The sequence below is a fragment of the Dicentrarchus labrax genome, unplaced genomic scaffold (assembly GCF_905237075.1).
Source record: "Dicentrarchus labrax unplaced genomic scaffold, dlabrax2021, whole genome shotgun sequence".
Taxonomy (NCBI): Eukaryota; Metazoa; Chordata; class Actinopteri; family Moronidae; genus Dicentrarchus; species Dicentrarchus labrax.
Window position 1 is genome coordinate 23463974 of NW_026136702.1, and position 19095 is coordinate 23483068.

A 19095-nucleotide genomic window follows, 5' to 3' on the forward strand; every position below is an offset into this window, starting at 1 on the left:
GTTGGAGTACAAAGTGCAGGGCTTTGACACCAGAGAGCGGGGTTTGCATCCTGAGTCCTGTGTGTGGTTAGGTTTGGCCAACAAAACACTAGAAAAGTGCAGCGTGTGTCTAAACATTCAAAAGTTCAATAATGCAGCAGTCCTACAAGCAGATATTTTATTGCAAGACCTGATATTTTGGTGGTAAACAACTGGAATACGTTGTTAGTAAACATTTACCTCCAGAAGTGCCATTTACATTTCCTATTTATGTTAGTAGAAATATAATTTTAATCCAGCCTGTGACTCCTTTTTTTGCTGTTTAAAATGAGCTGTATATGAACAGAATTTCACAGGGAGAAAGAACGGAAGTGAAGTTTGTCCCATCTGAGTAAAGAACCTGATGATTTCATGGTCATTGGGGAGAAACCAACTTTTAACAGAAAGCCTGCATTATAAACTAAAGGTGTGCAAAATATGCTATCGCTTTTGCATCATGGGAAATGTAGGATCCAGTGTTTTATTGCTCTAGATCCATACTAGGGAGTAAAACTCAAGATATCTTGACGTCTCTTGCTTAAATTTCTACCTTTCTTTTTTCAGAGCTGCAAGTATGTTTGGAAGTTCAATAGTAAATCCCTGGAATACCATTTAAAGATGTGAGGAATAAGGGAACACATTCTGAATCAGGTTTATTTCCTAGTTTATTCCCAGGTTTTCAAGGAATTTGCCTTGGATATTTTGGTGCATGAGCATGTAATAGACCCACCGATCCACTAGAGGATATCGTGTCAGTGACACGTTGTGCCTCTCCTACATGTGAAAAGTACGTGTGTATGAAAGTGCAGTGTATAGAGCGTCAAAGTCCACATAGAGAGGAGGTGGATGGATGAATAATGTATTAACTTGCGTCAGGTACATACCATAATGTACCATAATAAATAACTCTACGTTGCATATTTATTGTAATGGGACACTGCCACAGTGGACCGGCGTGTGTATTACACGCTTTTGCGTGATACCGGTTTGCAGTAACATAGAAAGAGAGCATAAGAAAATAAAGTATTGGGAAAAGTGGAAAATAAATCTGCTGGAGTTGTTGTCATAATCATTAGCTTATCCCTGGTGAAAGAGCAATTCAAATATTTTTTATTGCTTAAACCTTATAGGCAAGTACAAGCGGGCCCACTTACACAACAGGAACACAGGCTGGATGAACTCCAAACATCATCTTTCTATTCATTTTGGAAAGGTTTATGTTACAACCCCAGCTGTCTGAGGAAGTGGGAACAGCCTGTAAAATGTCCTCTCTCAAGGTTTCCTTCTGTCTGAGGTTTCTGTGGGGGATTTCTTAGAGCAACCGCTGACGCTGCTGTAAATGCTGTAGAGCCCAAAGCTGTAGAGACTCTGACTGTGAGTCTGAGCTGCACAAAGAAACTAAACTCACAGAAGAAGAAAGTGAAAAACATGATGATTATATGCCGTATGTATGCGTGTGAGAAAGAGAGAGAGAGTGGGGGTCTGCTGTCAGTCTGTCAGTGTGTACCTCCCATCTGGTGAACATTGTACAGGCATCTCCCATCAGTCACACCTCCATGAACATACACATTTTCCTGCATGTGTGTGTGTGTAGTGTAATAAAAGGAGGAGTCTCCAGGCACCTCCTCCTTTTACTATTACTACACACAGTCCCTTTTTCTTGCTCTCGCTCTCTCACTGTTGCTCACTCACTTGCAGGGCAGCAGTGGATGGACACCCAGCTGCACAGAAGGCAGTTCTTCTTTCTCTGGCTACACCCTGTTTACTCTGTGTGCTTTCTTTTTTGAAGCTGCAGTTGGTTTTAAACTGTTGTCTTTAACTCACTTTGAGGAGAGGGTTCTGATCTGTGCAGCTACACAGTACTGATTCAGGATGAGCGCCGCCAACGTGCAGTCCAAAATGCAGATGGCAAAGGAAATCAGTGACGAGGAGAAGTTGTACAGATACAACGGGGTGCTGTACCCACGCATCATGTGCCCCGAGGATCATCTAAAGAGTCTGGAAAACATCACGGCCAGAGAGGATGACATCATGCTGGTAGCGTATCCCAAATGTGGTGAGTTAACTGTGATCCAGTTACAAAAATGCATGAATGAACAGAAGCTGTTCAGTCTGGGGAGTTAAATGCATAAATGGTTAATAAAGTTTTAATAAGGTCACAAGAACATTTGATGCAACTGTTGTGACCTCTGACCTTTGTTTGCCAGTTAGTGTTAATGATTGTAACACTGGTGAAAGTGAAGCCTGGTTTTTAGCTGTAAGTCACTACAGAGTTCATCAGCAAATGCCTAAAATGTAAATATTGATATTAGTAGTATTTTCTAGCTGCATACAGGATTAAAGGTTGTGCAGATATGGTTAGAAATAGTGTAACTTATAATAATAATAACTACTACAGTTACTTCTTCTCAGGAGTCACACAAAGGAAATTGTTTGGAATTACATGATTAAGTTTGGTATCAGAATCAGATGTTATGTCATTCGACCCCCTCAATCAGAAACATATCCCACAAGTGTGTTTCTGTCGAAGGAAATATTTAACTGAGGTGCATGGTAAATCTTTAAAATCAACATACATACACGACAGGCTGCAAATGCAAAGAGCTCAACAGCTGGTTTACTCTATCTGATTTCTCCAGTGAATGTCTGAATTATTCGCCACTTCGCAAGAAAAATAAAGTGATCAGTTGAATAAACCAAATGTGAGACGGACATGATTCATCAGATGATTCATGCAGAAACAGAAAGGTAGTTAATTCGACAACAGAATCAACACATAAATAACTCGGCAGTACAGTTTTTGCTTTTTATACTAACAAAATAAACTATAGAGAATAAAGCTTCTTTTATTCCTTACACTGTACAGACTGCAGTGATTAGAAGGGGAAAGTCGTCTTCTACTAACTTCCTTTGTGTATGTATGTAATTTCCACTTGAGTCAATGAGCTGTAACACATACCACAATCAGCACTCCCCACAAACATCTGCACAAAAACGGAGGGCGGGGGAGAAAAAGAGGAGACGAGGTAGCGTTTGTCAGCTACCAAACCAGTTTGTGAAACCACATTGTGACTACTTTATTTTTGGTTGAACTGCTCAAAACTGTTCACAACTACTATACGTGTGTGAACCAGAACATAGCCGGCTCCATGTTGGTGGAGAAAACAGACACCTGGCCGGCCAGGGACTACAGATGAAAACTAGCCTCTTGGCCAATTCTGCATATTTACAGTAATGTTTATTAATGTGCAGTGTCCCTGAGAAATACATACATTAAATAAAATAAGATTTTAGATTCAACAGCTGGACATTTCAATCAGATTTGCATGATAAATGAGTGTCAGCACTGTGAAAAGTGTAGTGAATGTAGTACCTTCTTATACTAAGCTTTTTGAGTTCATTATATGGTAGCAACATGATAAAAGTAACAGTGGTTGCAAGTTTCAGTTCTATGCAGTGGAATTTTCAAAGAATAAACTGTAACCAGCAGCTGTGAGCAAGGAAGGACTAGAAACTGATGAATGATCACTGGGACTGTGCACTGGTTTCCAGCCCGCGGATCAGGTTCCTGACAAGAGGTCACAAGGTAAACCTGAGGGATCGCGAGATGACTGACAAGGTTGAAAATGTGATCCAGTCCCACCTCGTCAAATACAGCCTTTTAGTCAGTGGACTTCGGCTTCTGGCCGTGCAGGGTTCCGTGGTAAAGTTTAATATAAATATGCAACATCTTGTTAGAGGTTTATAATAAAGCTTGCGTGATTAATGTTGCAAAACAGTCACAGTTTGATAAGGATTAGGCACAAAAAAACTACTTGATTAGGATTGGGAAAAAATTATAAGTTACGTACCTGATGTAACCCGATGTAAAGTGTATTAGTTCAAAGATAGTTTACTTTTGGTTTTATACGGGACGTGAAGAGCCGCCTCCTGAGCCCATCACCTTTAAATGTGGCCTTTCTTTATACTGCTGATGCTACAGGGGTACCTACAGTGAGTGTTTTGAAGCAAAGGGGGCCACAGACTATCATGGTAGTCACGTTCATATTGGACGATTCCACCCATCGTGACCTATGTCGGGTACATGCTTTCATTGCCAATGTAAGAAGTAGTGTGTCCTTTCTGCCCAGTCTCACGGCAAAGCTGTAATAGATCCGCTAATCAAATGCAACATTTTGTGCCGCCTAGACGTGAATAGTGCACATATGTATGATGGTGTAGTATAAAGAGTGACAAGGTCCACATAGAGAGAATTACAGGGTGGATTGATGACAAACAGACAGAGTGTGAGACAAAAAGTCAACACTGATTTGTCAAGTACCAAACACAACTTCTGATCTTTTGCTAAACCTAACCAAATATACTTGTGTTGCATAAAACTAACCAAACTGCATATAACTATGCTCAGAAGCAGGAAGCAATCTTACTTAGAGCTGCATGCTGAGAATTTGAAAAATGTTGGCAGTGAATGTAATCCAGAGTTCTGCTGAGTAATGCAACATCAGTATTCTTGTCACACTTGGATCATTAAATTGAATATTAAATTGAACACCTGTTAATTTAGGTTATTTTTAAATTTGGCCACATTTCAGACTAGGCAATAGGCTAAAAGTTAAATTTGGTGAATTCTAATGGGACCTTTAGTTAAAATATCTTCATTTGGGTGATTTTCCAGGCAAATATTGATATATGTGATTGTTTGTGATTAAATATATATATTTGTGCCACCCCTTAAAGTCTCCATGCCATAAATATTCCTCTAGATCCGCTCCTGGGTCAATAGCATCACGTGAGCCAGTTTGCAGGAATTCTGGGTAGTGCAGTGCATAAATTTGCACTAATACCTGAATGAATGTGGTGGTGATTTGATATTTAAAAGCACCATGTAACACCACCTCTAACCCAAAGCACAGTGTAGTTTCTCAAAGGAGAAAAGTGTGACATTCCTGCTGTTGCCGTGGTGCGTTCAAGGAATGTGACATGTTTTCTTTTTGGGGTGTGTCCTTTCATGAGGCTTTTGTAAACCAGTTCACTGGTGGAGAAAAAGGATGCAAAGACAGATGAGTTAATCGCCATTGGTGGAATGGCAGCTAACACACACAAACCTGTCCCACATCCCAAAGCATGGGGGCCCGTTTGGACTGGGGCCCGCATAGGGGACAACAGAACTATTTATCTATGGGGGTGTGACTATAAATAACCTCCACCAGTTAAGCCAATGGGATCCTCTTTGTAAACGGCTGAACATTTGTTTTGATGTTACAGGAAGTTCAATCAGTGTCACACAGCAGAGCGCTGCAGATAATGGCTTCCTGGTGTCTCTGTGATATGTGGAGGAGATAAAGGAGGATTCTTTCACCTCAGCGCTCTCATGTTTACTGTCTGCTGTAGTTTATTGGCCTGTAATATTTTCTCCTGTCACTGATGTCTGTGTGCTGCACTGCTTGGCTCTAAAGCTGGTTCTCTCATTCCTTTCTGCCCCTGAGGCCATTTTTTCCCCACAGAATTATTCTGAAGAAGCCAGGTGTCATTTTCAAGGGAGTCATATAGTAGCTCCATATTAAACCTCTGAATCTTTAACAGATTTCAGTGTCAAGTGTCAGTGTCAGTCTAAATACTAATTGTTTTTTTATACTTTTTTATAAGGATTTATACTTTTTGATCCACCATTCCATTCATCTGTATTGTAAACAGAAACAAATGTCTACAGAGACAAATTGAAGAAAGAAGACCATGTTAGCCGCAATGTGTTCCTTAAATGTATCAATATTTTTTAAATCTCTCACGACCCATGAAGCACAAAGCATTTTTATGTATGTCACAGCACCGATGGTTGCTTATAGAGAAATCTGGGGAAGCAAAAAACAGGGGAAAAAATACTGAACATTCATACTGGTCAAACGAGTTTGAATGTGCATTAAAAACCCTGTACAACTCCTGTTGAATAGTATTCCTAAAGCAAGTGGTCTGTATTTTAAGAAACATAGTGGGAAACGTTCCAGTAGATGCTCTTCATTGGAGATGCTACAAATCTGTGAGAAAATTTATGTTTAGCATTTATGTCAGCAATTTAATTTTTTTTTCCATTAAACTTGACAGGTCGTAAGCCAGTCCATAAACGCCTTTCTATTACCCAGCCTGATGTTTCTGATGTGATCCAGAGTCATTGTTTAAAAGTGGGATCTGTCGGGGAAACAGGATTATCCCCACAGTGAAGCTGGAGAGTAACACACCGGCTCACTGCCAAAAAAGACAGAAGAGAGAGAGAGTGCAGCAGCTGCAGAGTCCATAATGTATAAAGTTTAAAGGTATTATCATTCATTGTGTTTTAGCTCTAAGTGTAACTGCAGTGGGTTAAAGAATGTACATTAAATAAGCTGAAGTTCCTCAGACGGAATTCCCCTCAGTTTTCCTGAAGTATCTGCAAATTTAAAACGTTTTCCCAGTGTTTGTGAGGATCACATATTCAGTATATGTTGTATCTGTTTACTGTTACTTTGAGGGAAATACTAAAACCAAAAACACAGTTATTTTTGCCAGAGGTGGAAGGAGGAGGTATTTGTACTTCATTACTTAATAAAGAAGAAGATATAGTTTATTCCTAATGGGGAAAAGTTTTTCATTCAGTGTTTCACACACATAGGCCCACAATACAATCATGCACATACAGGGCTCGACACGCAAAGATGGTGGAGCCTTTGCTCAAGGGCACCTCGACAGTGCCCGGGACGTTGAACTGGCACCTCTCCAGCTACCAGTCCATACTCCAGAGTCTTTATAGTATCTGTACTTCTGCTTGAGTAAAGAATGTGTGTACTTACCATGTAAAAGTGTTTTGCAGTATTTTACTCACATTTCCCTGTAATTCAGGTTAACATACAGTGTTTTGTATCATCAGAGATGTTGTCATATTAACCAGAATTTAAACATGAGTGTGTGTGTGTGTGTGCGTGCAGGTTTTAACTGGATGGTGGGGGTGATTAGGAAGATCATTACAGAGGCCACAGGGATGAAAACGGAATCCAAGATGCCGCCACTGATCGAGTTTTTTGGACCAGATGCCTTAAAGGTACACACTGGATGTGAGTGTGTGTGTGTGTGAGTCTACTGTAGATGGGCAGATAGAGGTTGCACGCTAAGCCGTGTAGATAGACAGATGGAGAGGTGTGATTGTGATGGTGTGAGTTTTGTCAAGTCACCTGCATTGAATGTTATGTAAGAGATAACTGCAGTGACAGAATGACAGCCTCATTAATCAATATATCCATTTGTCAGATGAGCGCAAAGTGACAGGAGTAATTTATAGTTGCACAATGACAACTAAAGCTCTATGGAGCTTTTGAATAAATATAATACCTTTATTTATATAGCAGCTTTAAAAAAGAGGATAGTCAACATGGCCAGGCACTAAGGCCAAATAAAGGCAAGACTACAATAAAGAACACTGTGTAAGCGAAAGCCATTGAAAAACATAACGTGATTAAATATAAATGAATACAAACATAAGAGAGAATAAAAGCCATAAAAACAATAAAATAAAATAAATACAAAGACATTAAAGAAAGTCTATAAATGTGGTTTTATGAAAGCTTAACTCCTCAGGCAGGTGGCTCCAAAACTGAGGGGTCCTCATAGTAAAAGCACTGTCAGCACAGAGCTTTGTCAGTGGGTAATATAACATTTATGAAGCACTGCCTGGTTATTCTGGATAATCCACACACATTGTGAACAGTTTCAACTACCAAAGAAAACCCACCACTGAAAGCTTTGGAACTCTCCTTTTCTTTATTTAGAAGATATAATTATATGTAATATATAAATAAAAGGATTCTGCAAGTCATTATAATGCGAAACTTTCTCAAAATAATGATGTTGCTATACTAAGTCAGCAGAGGGCCACTGACCAAGCTGCAGTATATGACATGTTGGGAGTGAGGTTGGAATATATCTATTTGTTTGTGTATATGTATCCAGCTTTTTCTTAAGAATGGTACTGCTAATGAAGTTGCACTTTGAGGTATATATAGGTATGCTTTCATTAGTGTATAATCACCTGAAAAGGATCGTTGTGTGTTTGTCACCTTAGAAGGAGCTGTTTTTATCTACAGGCCCTGTAGCTTGCCTTCTGTGGAGGCCGCTGTGTTTCTACAGTAGCCTAGAACAGACAAACCAAACACTGTGGATAGGGCCATTTGTGTGTTTTGCAGCCACCATAGTTTCTCCTGCACACTTCACAGCCCGTTCTGTCTTCAAATACAGACGCGAGCGGTGTACAGTTAGATGCAACGTGCAACCGCTAGATGCCACTAAATCCAAGACGCCTGTGTGTAACAGCTCAGTGTTACCAGGTTTGGACCCAACAGCACGACTCAGAGACCAGGAAGGTAAAGTTTAAAGTTCAGTTTTACTCGCGTAAAACTTTTAGACCAGCCAGGCTGAGAGTTTCTGATAGAGCAAACAATAGTAAAATACGGTTGATAAGGAGCGTGGCAGTGAAAGTAAAGTATGGAGAGTTGTTGCAACCAGCCAGCACAACACACTGCATTGAGGCCTCACATGTGTTTAAAGCAGGATAAACCATTCCTGTGCAGACAAGGCCACAGACTGTGACAGTTTTCACCTAAATAGCCTCAGCCTCCTCCACACCAAACTCTTTCAAATAACTTGACAGATGCTGTAATTGATCAAAGTGCACATACAAGGGCTTTTTTATTTACTATTTATTTTAGGGAACAAGCACATTGCATGGACCGGTGCCACGTACCACAGTGTTTATAGTCTCCATTAGTTTGCAGGGCTCGTCCCTATGTGGGCCTTTTCACAAATCCACAAAGATCAACGGAAATCCATACAAAAGAGCACAAATAAACACAAGCAGTTACATTGTTGATAGGAAATATTGCAAGGACCATAAACCTGAAATTCCTTGTGCAGCTACACCATGCTGTTTACATGCTTACAACATGTGACTCATACATCGCGGTTCACTCGCAGTCTCTTAATCTGATCCCCAGCCAGATCGGAGAGTGAAGTTATCGATTGAGGGGCTGTGCAGATATTTTATTACAGAAACTAATGACGTCCCAGGAGGGAGGACGATCAATTTCTGATATGTTTCTCCTCAGTGACCTCACTAACCCACTTCCACCTTCCTTCGTAGTACTCCCCTCAGTTTCCAACAGGTTTTAACTGGTTGAAAACCAGCTGTGTCAATTATTCAAATTGAGGTAGCATCACAAGAACAAAACTGCTACTCTAAAGAACAGACATTTTATAAATTTTACCCCTGGTTTGAACCAGCTAATCTCTGGTTTGAACCAGTTTATCTCTGGTTTGAACCAGTTTTATAACTAACTTGGACCACAGATATAAAACTGAATATAAAATATCCATAAAAATCTATAAAACAAAAATAGGGTTATGCACTGGTTTTAAAAAGTGTCAACCAGTTTACCTCAGGTTTTAGTTCAGAATCAATTCAAATCTGTGCTTTGATTATTTACTTCGGATATCCAAATTGTTGCTCCAAAGTCAAACAAAGTTCAGTGTCATTGTGGTTTGATAATGCACCAGTTTGAGCCTGCCCGGGCTTTTCCTGCCTTAAAGCCTGAAGGCATTTATCAGAGACGGCTGTTTTTTCAGAAAACACACACCCTATTTATAAAAAAACAATAAAAGAATTCAAACTGAAATTCAGATATACTGCTATACTATATACTATATTTTAAAGGGGGCCTTTTATGCTCATTTCTAGCTCTATATTTTTGTTCCCCCGCAGCACGATTCACAGATTTCACAATTTATCTTATTCTGGCCCCTCAGTTCATCCTCTGACTGAAACAAGCTGGTTTAGCTCCGGTCTCTGTACGCTCTCCAGTTGCTTTGCCTCAACTTTCAGTGCTTCAGAGTTTCCTGAGGGACAGATAGCTTTACTTGTTGGAGCCCTCACATTGTAAGTGCTGAGGGGCCCTAGGGTCCTAGTGGTCAGCTTACATTTTAAACACCTGAGGTCTGGGGGCCCCTATGGTAAGCACCCAGGGGAACATATCTATCTTTCCTTCACAACCGAAAAAGCTTTCTCTGCGAGCGGGTGGTTGGGTGCGTCTCTGTACTTTGAGGATGTGATAGGTTCCCATTAAAGAATTCTTGGAAACCTCACTGTGAGCTGAGATGTGAAACACACTGCAGGGCCTGTTTCATCTGTTCAATCAGTAACACATGGCTTGGTGCAATAATGTGTGTGAATACTTTGCTGTATTCTAATTAAGCCCCATCCATACATAAACTGAAGTGTCATGTTGTGGTTTTATGGGGGTTTATGTGTGTGATTGTCCTGACCGGGTGCAGTCAGCTGGAGCAACAGTCCTTGTTTCCCTCGTCTATCTACTATTCCCACTATGTTTGAATTTTTGACAAGACAAAATATTGTGTGTGTTTTTTATGGATATGGGGCATTTCCTAGTGACACAACTCTGCTCGCAATCTACCTTTAGGTCAGTGTGTTTTTAGATAAATTGAAGTTAACCTGTTCTCATACTAATCACATTTATATACCACTAATCTAACCACAGATTATGTTCAGGACTTTGAAACTGAAGCCTGTGGTGGTTAGGTTAATGCAAAAAACTAACCTCCATCCTTCATTCATTTGATGTGTGAATAAACACATTCAAGCACATACAGTACAGTACCCACGACCAGTGTTGTATATGTAAGAGTAATATGATAGCATCTACTAGTACTATAATATATAATGTGATAAGTATATAGTCTGCATTTATATAGAAATTTTAATAATATATTATATATGTAATAAAACAGTATAACATATATAAGACCTGATGAGTTAGTTCAATTCAAACTGTTGGAGGTAAATTGCCTTAAACAATTTTAATTTAACATTTTAAGCATGAAAACATTTATTATTGAACTAATTTGTTGTTAATGTAAGGTAAATTAAGTTAATTGTACTTAAAACTAGTAATTATATTATACTCTTATTCCGCATTTCTCCAAACGTATTTAAAATGTGTCAACAGAATTTATCTGAATAAAGTAAGACTAACTTAAATGCATCTTTTTTATAGAAATGTTACCACTTTTACCACATTTACTCAGTTTTGTTTAACTAAAACAAATGATTACATTACCTGTCAAAACAGCTGACGTACGATAAAAACAATTTACAATTAATTGATTATCAATATGGTAACCAATTTATTTTGGGATTTACATTTTTTATAAAGTCAATGTAAAGAAAATGAGTCAATGGAACGAACTGTAATTATATCACCAGAAGTTATTACTTTATTAATTTATTTTTGATTTGGGTTTAATTCATGGGATGAGTGACTAACAATTTTTTGGAGGATTAAGTTGTGTTAGCCTGCTTCTTTTATTAAGATATGCTGTTAGGCTTTACAGTGTACAGTAGTATATTATAATATGGGATATAAAATATAATGTAAACTGAAATCTGGTAATAACTGTATGGTGTATCACAGCAATATATAGAATGAAAAATATACACAATACTGTTGCCAAAGACCAGCTGTGTTTTGCATGTAGCATATTGAGGTCAGATTGGGCAGTTATTTTATTTTGTGGCGAACCAAATCTTCACCATAGATCAGAAAACAGAGATCATTTGGGTTGTTTGGAAGGAGCTGACAAATGACCTACTCTGCTGTTCAGGTATGAGGACTTGGTGAAAAACTCTGGCTGATGTTCTGTTAGCATATAAAAGTAACGTGTAATAGATAAAGCTGACTCCTCCTATCTTCCCTACCCTACTCTCCCCTCAGGTCATGGAAGAAGCTCCCTCTCCAAGGCTTCTGGGAACTCACATGCACCCTGACAACATCCCCAACTCCTTCTATGAAAAGAAGACTAAAGTAAGTTTCACAGACTTCTGCAGCAGGCTTTTCAACTCTGTGAATGCAGACAACAGTGAAGGAGATCACAGCGTCCCGTCAAAGATTTGTATATTCATATAGAGCTGGTTTGAGTTTAAATCAGTGGAGATGGAAAAGGATAAAGTAGAGAGGGACAGTAGAAATTAAGGAATAAAGCACAGTTCTTCATCATATTGATTCAGAATCACTTCAGAATTTATTTGGATTTCAAATTATTTCTCATTTATCTATTTTTATAGTGTACTGGTTCAATGGCTTAAATGTTTTTATTTATTGTGCTGCGTGTTGTACAGATGCTGGTGATCTTCAGAAACCCTAAAGACACTCTGGTCTCCTACTATCATTTCTCCAACAACAACCCCGTCCTCCCAGGAGAGTCCTGGGAATCCTTCTACTCCAACTTCATTAGTGGGGAAGGTGAGCCACAGACATAGCAGACAGTGGCATTTAATAAAAACTACAATAAGCATGTTCTATTGATTATTAAGTGGACCACTTTTTGTTGATGAGGCATTTTACTAAGTCAAAAGTCTGTTGCCATTTTCCTTGGTGGAAAGTTTAGCCTGATTCATATTTAATTTAATAAAGTATATTGTGTGTCGAATTCCAAATCAAAGTGGATGTCTTGTGAGAAACTGAATGGAAGTTTTGCGTTAAGTTCAAGCAGGGTCTGAATTGGACCAAAAAAGGTGCCAGTACTCTAATTCAGCACAACCCTAACCCTAAGTTATGTGTTAACACAGAGACATAGTTACGTGGCCGTACATAGGGTTTTAGAAATACCAAGGTCCAAAAACTGAACTGGCAATTACTTCTACTTCTTACTACCCCTCGAAAAAAAATGCTGAGGTTCGGACTAGTGGTGGGTACGGCCTTGCTCATCAGAGGTGGAGGTACACCCAATAAAATGTAAGGGAACTCGTGGACAAAAATGAGAAGTGCCCATACTCAGTACTTTTAAGTATTTCAGGCCATTTCAGGCACTGAGTTCAAGCAATTCCAGCATATGCTGAAAGAATAAAATAAGTACTGAGCACAAAACATGCAATGCCAGGTAGTGGTTGAAAAATGTCATCCTAACAGCTACCAGCAGTCTACTGACTAGACTAGTTTTAAGATCTGTGACAAAGTTAGTGAGTTTCAACTAATCTCAGGTCAGACCATAACCCCCCGCCGTATATCACCCACCACAATACCACCTTCTGTTTTACATGTGTACATTCACAGTTTGACTTCATGATCCTGAGCTCTGCTGTGTTTATGGGCTAGTAAACAGCTTGTACAGCCGACTCAGCAGGGTCACTGTGAGGCTAAAAGACTGAATAGAATAGACTGTCACTGTATCCTGTGTGTAGTACATGAGACAGATAATCTGTGAAAAAAATCCAGTTCTTTTGGCTCCTCCTACTGCTCCTAATGGCATTTGCAAGAATCCACTGTGCCTGAACAAAAACAACAAATCAGAGCAGAGAAAGATTGATGATTGTTGAGTCTTGTTCCCGGGTCATCAACAGGTGGGAATGAGACTCAACAGTCAACCATCTACAAGCCACCAACCCTGTGTCTGTCTCACAGCATTAACCCCACATGATTATGAAAGTCTAACACAACGTTCTTGCTACCTTGACCGTTAAGTATTTTAAGGATCTACCTCACTGGAAAGCTTTAGTAAACTTCCAATTTATTGTTTTTATTTTGTAAAATCTTAATCTACACAGTAACCAGCCACCACATAAATGTAGAAAGTACAATACATACAACTGAAAAGAAGTGGACTAAAGCTACAAAGTAGCATGAAATGGACAGTACTCTGTCGTGTCTGCAATATGTATCTTAAGCTGCCGTGACTGTCAATCACCATCACCACCCAGATTACAGGGCTGTACAGAGGTTAACTTCATAGCTCTCGTGCATGGCCATGTGCTTGCCAAGCCACTTATCACATTCTCTTATCCCCATCATCAGACCAGCCCCACCTTCCTACGCAGTGCATACCTGTTCCCCTATTAGACCTTAGTACACCTCCATTCATATTCTGCCAGATGGTCTATTGTGTTTTGACTTTGCTGTTCAGCCTTTGTTATTGCATGCCGGCTTTTTGAACTCCTAATGCTACATTCATATGGATTCAGGCAGACAGCCCCTTCCTCACAGCATGAGAAAAACAAACCTTCGGACAGAATGGCCGGACACGCATGACGATATGATGCTATGGTGAAGCTGTATCATTTGCAAAGAATGGAATAAAATATATTAAATAATATTGGCCAACCAATATATCTGTCAGACTCTAGTATTGTATAACAACTGGTCACATGTTTTGTATGTAAAATCTTCATATGAAAAATAATGAGTAATGATAGCTATATAAATGTAGTGAAGTAAGAAGTATAATAATCTGAAACGTATTGGAGTATACATTTGTGTAAAAATACCTCAAACATTGAGCTTAAATACAGTATTTGAGTAAATGTGCTCAGTTCCTTTCCACCACTGAATGTAACATTTACACAGATAAACATCTGTTCGTGGTATAAAAGTTTGTTTGAGGTGCTGCTGATGGGGTATTCCTTTTACAGCTCACTATGCACACAAGGGTGAAAGGTCTTTAGATATGAAAGTCACATATCACTGTTCTTTCAGCAGCATTTCAGTGACCATATTTGTGTATGTGTGTGTCTAGTTTCCTGGGGGTCCTATTTTGACCACGCTTTGGCCTGGGAGAAGAGGATGGACGACCCCAGTGTTATGGTTGTCACCTATGAAGAACTGAAACAGGTAGATCACACACTGATTTTTTCAATGCAAATATATAGAAAATGTAAAATAACATGTTCCAGTGGAGTATGTGAGGCATTCTGACTCAGTGTCACTTTATCACTTTTGTGATGTAATACATTCATATGCGCTTTCTTATAGTTTCTGCTGACCATTTTCCAAATCATGCATCAGTGTTTGAAGGTATTACTTTCAGGCAGTTGCTGGTTTCAGTGCATTTGAAAAATCAACCTGCAGAGGGTTGAAACTTGCTGCAGAGAGAAAATCAATCACAGTCAATATTCAGTTAGTGGTAGAATTTTGGTAGAAGTGTCTGTCTGTAACAGCTCCACTTCTACTTCCTGTCTTGCAGGACCTGACTGAGAGCATCCGTCAGATCACCACGTTCTTTGGCTTCAGCCTGACTGAGGCTCAGGTCCAGCAGATCGCAGAGGGGAGCACCTTCAACGCCATGAAGAAGAACTCCGCTAACTCCCATGCCGGTGTGGGAAACATCATCTTCAGGAAAGGTGCATGAAAGACTAAGAATATTTTTTTTAACAAAACGTTTTATGGAAGTGTTGTTTGTACTGAAATTACTAAAAAACTACATATTTGTTTTCTATACATTAATGTGCATATTTACTGCACATATGTGTTACGTAATATGTATTCCGTATTATATCAATGTATTGTGTAATATTTTTCCTGTAATTTAGCATGTATGTACAATACTTGTCGTCTTAAGAAACTCTGGGCTTAAATAAAGCCTGGCTTTGTAACATGTATTTGTGTAGTCCACTTCAAGCAAATTACGGTGAAGCAGCAGAGTCCAAGTGTTCTGAATGACTCATATTTACACAAGGCTGTGTCATGGAAAATTACATAACTGTATTGAAAAGCGTCATTGCATGCATTTGAACTTGTATTCTCTGTGAGTACAAGCACCATCAATCAACTATTCAGGGAGACTAAAAGGCACAGTTTGCTTATTATTTGCTCTTTTTCAGAGTACAGAGTTGCGTGCTGTAACTGTATTTGACTGGAACTTCTGGAACTTTATCTCAAGATGAGACATTGACATTAATCTAGTCATCTAACTTTTGAACTTTCGAGTGTTCTCATTCATATGTGTGAACTTAAGTGCACAGATACAGAATATAACTTCATTATTATATAGCTACTTCAGAAGAAATTTAAGTGAAAATCCAAATTCAAGAGTTTAGGAAACTGCCCCTCATTTCCTGCTCCTATTAAATGAGGCATCCACCAAGGCTCAATTTTAGACCCTCTCTTATTTTCATTATACATCATATCATTATACTTGGTTCTATCTTCGAGAAATACAATATTCTGTACTACTATTATGCAGATGATCCACAATTCTACCTACCGGTCACACAAGACTATCTGAACAACATCAAATGCTGGACCCTTCTTCAAGCAAATGAAAGAAAAAGTTAAAAAAAGTTTGTCCCTCCTAGCTCTCTCACCAGCCAAAATGCAAAAAATGCAAAATGCATGAATCCGTTGAAGCCGTTTTTTTTTTATCAAAGGTCCTCTTCTACCCAGTCTGCCGTGTTGAAACACCATGACTTACAGTAGCCCAGAATGGACAAACCAAATACTGGCTCTAGACAGGGCCTTTTGCTTTTCGCATACACTGTAGTTTCTCCTAAATGCTCGAAGCTGTGTTCAAATGGTAGCAATCTGTAACTTTACCGCTGGATGCCACTAAATCCTACACACTGCTCCTTTAATTCCGGTTGTTTTTAAATGTTCTATAGATAAGTTGACTTGAATACTATTTTTTTCCCTGGGCAGGCGAGGTTGGGGACTGGAAGAATCACTTCACACCAGAACAAAGCCAAGAGATGGATGAAGCCTTCAACAAGCACCTGGCAGGAACCAGGCTGGGAGCCAAACTCGACTACCAAAAGCATTGTCAGTAGAAAGCAAGGAGGCATGAGAAGAGGAAAAGGGAGGGAAAGTATGTAAAAGAAGAGCTTGCGGGACTTAACTGCCCTGATCTGAGTCCGACAACCCCCCCACCATCTTTAACCTGAAGCATTTAATTGTAAGAGGAGGTTGTTGGAGGCAGTAATCTGAAAGGAAACACTGCCTGAGAGGCTCAGTTCAGGGCCAAAAGTTCCTTAGTGACAAGCTCAAAGAAAGAAGGAAGAGAATGTAGAAAGAGGGATCAAGAAGGGAAAAAGTGCATTATGAGTTATTGTCTTATTCGGACCAATATGTTAAGTTTTGTTGCTGTACAAGTTCTACAACACAGAACATTAAAGGAATAGTTTAACATTTTGGGAGATTGATATCACTCTTATATTTGTCCTTTAAATATAAGATTACAGCTCCAAGACAAGAAGGCACACAACCCACAACTGCACTTTTCCAGATCCAGTCTTTATGCTAAGCTAAGCTAACTGGCTGCTGGCTGTAGCTTCACATAAGAGTGGTATCAATCTTCTCATCTAATTCTCTGCCAGAAAACGAATTAGGGTATTCCCCCAAAAGGTCAGACTATTCCTTAAACACCACCATGGGTTCATCTGAAGTCTAGTTGGGTCCAGGGAGACAAATAAAACCAGGGTTGAAAACCTGACAGACACCTGTTTCAAAGTTCAGTAACACATTAATATTAGTTAGCAGTTAGAGAACAGAGGTTACTGGAGTTTATGTGTGCAGCTTGCCGCCATTTATGTCAGTTTCTACAGACAGAACATTAATTGGCTTAAAGATGGACAGGAGAGTAAGCAAAACAAACAAAAAAAAAAAGCCATCACAGTGAGGTGTGACCTGTCAGCACCTGTTAAAGGCTGCATGATAGTCTCCTTTATGTAGGATTAAAACTTTGGTGCCCCCCAGTGCTGGCAGACAGCAATGCAATCTGAATAATTTGAAAAATGCTGTACAAATTAAAGACTGTATAATTACTGATAGAAGTGTACAGTAGAAGTGGACCTTGTTAATGGCACTTTGTGAAGAGAAAAATGGTTTGTAGTTTTGGAAACATTCAGCCAAGTTGGTTTCTGTTTGCTCTGAGCAAATACTTATCCGGACCAAAGTTTATCAGATTCTCTTGTTTGCCCTCTGGATTGGATTTTCTGCCGTATCAGATTTGTTTTATTTACCAATGTTTTACACCTGATTAAAACACATAACAGTTGAATTATCTTTCTACTGGCAGCTACTCACAGACTTCTCTGGTTGTGTAACTGTTGCTTTGAAACGATACTTCTATGGGCTATAATAAATATGCACAATCACTGTTTGTATGTACTGTATATACTGTATAGTACATCACTGTACATGGTCATGATGAGAAATAAAACTCCTTTCAAGTTCACTTATTTGATCTGAAATTGTTTGATTCTATCTTTGTGGCTTGGAACTCTTTCCCAGAGTTTATATTAGTTTCCGTGTTAGTTTAGTAGTTCAGAACAAGTATTACAATACAAACACTTTGTGAAGGCAATTGACTCACAGTCGTGTAGAAATCCCAGTCTCATGTTTGTTGTTGACAAATTTGATCAAATTTACAAAGACTAAAACTGAAGACATTGTTTCTATTTTTATTTCAGTTAGTTTTGTTTTTTCTAATGTCTAGTTTCTATTTTTATTTCAGTTAAATCCGCAGTAGGTAAATAATTTCATTATTTCTGAAATGTTCACTGTGTTCTGACCAAGTGTGAACCGATTGTGCCTTATCGTCTATTTTACTCTAGGCAGCAAGTGAACATTTTGTCCTCAAGTTGATGTGTTAGAAGCAGGAAAAATGTGCAGTGTGAGGATGTGAGCGACTTTGACAAGGGCCACATTGTGATGGCTAGACGACTGGGTCAGAGCATTTCCAGAACTGCAGCTCTTGTGGGGTGTTTCCGGTCTGCAGTAGTCAGTACCCATTAAAGGTGGTCCAAGGAAGGAAAAGAACCAGAGACAGGGTCATGGGGGGCCAAGGCTCATTGAATCCAACAGACGAGCTACTGTAGCTCAAACTGCTGAAACAGTGAATGCTGGTTCTGATAGAAAGGGGTCAGAACACACAGTGCAGAGCAGTTTGTTGGTCTGGGGCTGCAGCACATTATGACCACCAGGGGGCCCAGGGGCTCATAATGTTATTGCTGATAGTGTATACTCTCAATGGTTGTGACAGTAGTACATGAGACAGATAATCTGAGAAAGAAACCCGGTTTTCCTCTGGCTCCTCCTAGTGCTCCTACTGCTATCTGCTAGAATCCACGGGGCCTGAATGAAAACAATCAGATAGGAAGACGCTTTGGGTTGGACACCTGAAGATAGCTGATTGTGGACTCTGAGTCCCAGAGTCCAAAAGAGTCTGTTTTTGACGCCCTGGGACTAAATCAATTTATCTTTCTCCTTACCGGAAGTAACG

At 39.3% G+C, this 19095-nt stretch overlaps 1 protein-coding gene across 1 annotated transcript; it reads left to right on the forward strand.

The window, feature by feature from the left end:
- Positions 1 to 1689: 1689 nt before the first annotated feature.
- On the forward strand, positions 1690 to 18048 carry sult6b1 (sulfotransferase family, cytosolic, 6b, member 1). Its single transcript, XM_051418339.1, has 7 exons — positions 1690 to 2074; positions 6975 to 7087; positions 11823 to 11912; positions 12227 to 12350; positions 14617 to 14711; positions 15064 to 15220; positions 16515 to 18048. Exons 1-7 carry the CDS (start codon positions 1891 to 1893, stop codon positions 16640 to 16642), a joined length of 891 nt encoding a protein of 296 aa, XP_051274299.1. The 5' UTR covers positions 1690 to 1890; the 3' UTR covers positions 16643 to 18048.
- Positions 18049 to 19095: the final 1047 nt, after the last annotated feature.

What these genes read in the sequence shown, in the direction of transcription:
- sult6b1 (XM_051418339.1), top strand. Translation starts at nt 1,891, where the DNA reads ATGAGCGCCGCCAACGTGCAGTCCAAAATGCAGATGGCAAAGGAAATC. An exon ending in TTGGACCAGATGCCTTAAAG is followed by an intron (nt 7,088 to 11,822) that starts GTACACACTGGA and finishes CTCTCCCCTCAG; the next exon opens with GTCATGGAAGAAGCTCCCTC. An exon ending in CAACTTCATTAGTGGGGAAG is followed by an intron (nt 12,351 to 14,616) that starts GTGAGCCACAGA and finishes GTGTGTGTCTAG; the next exon opens with TTTCCTGGGGGTCCTATTTT.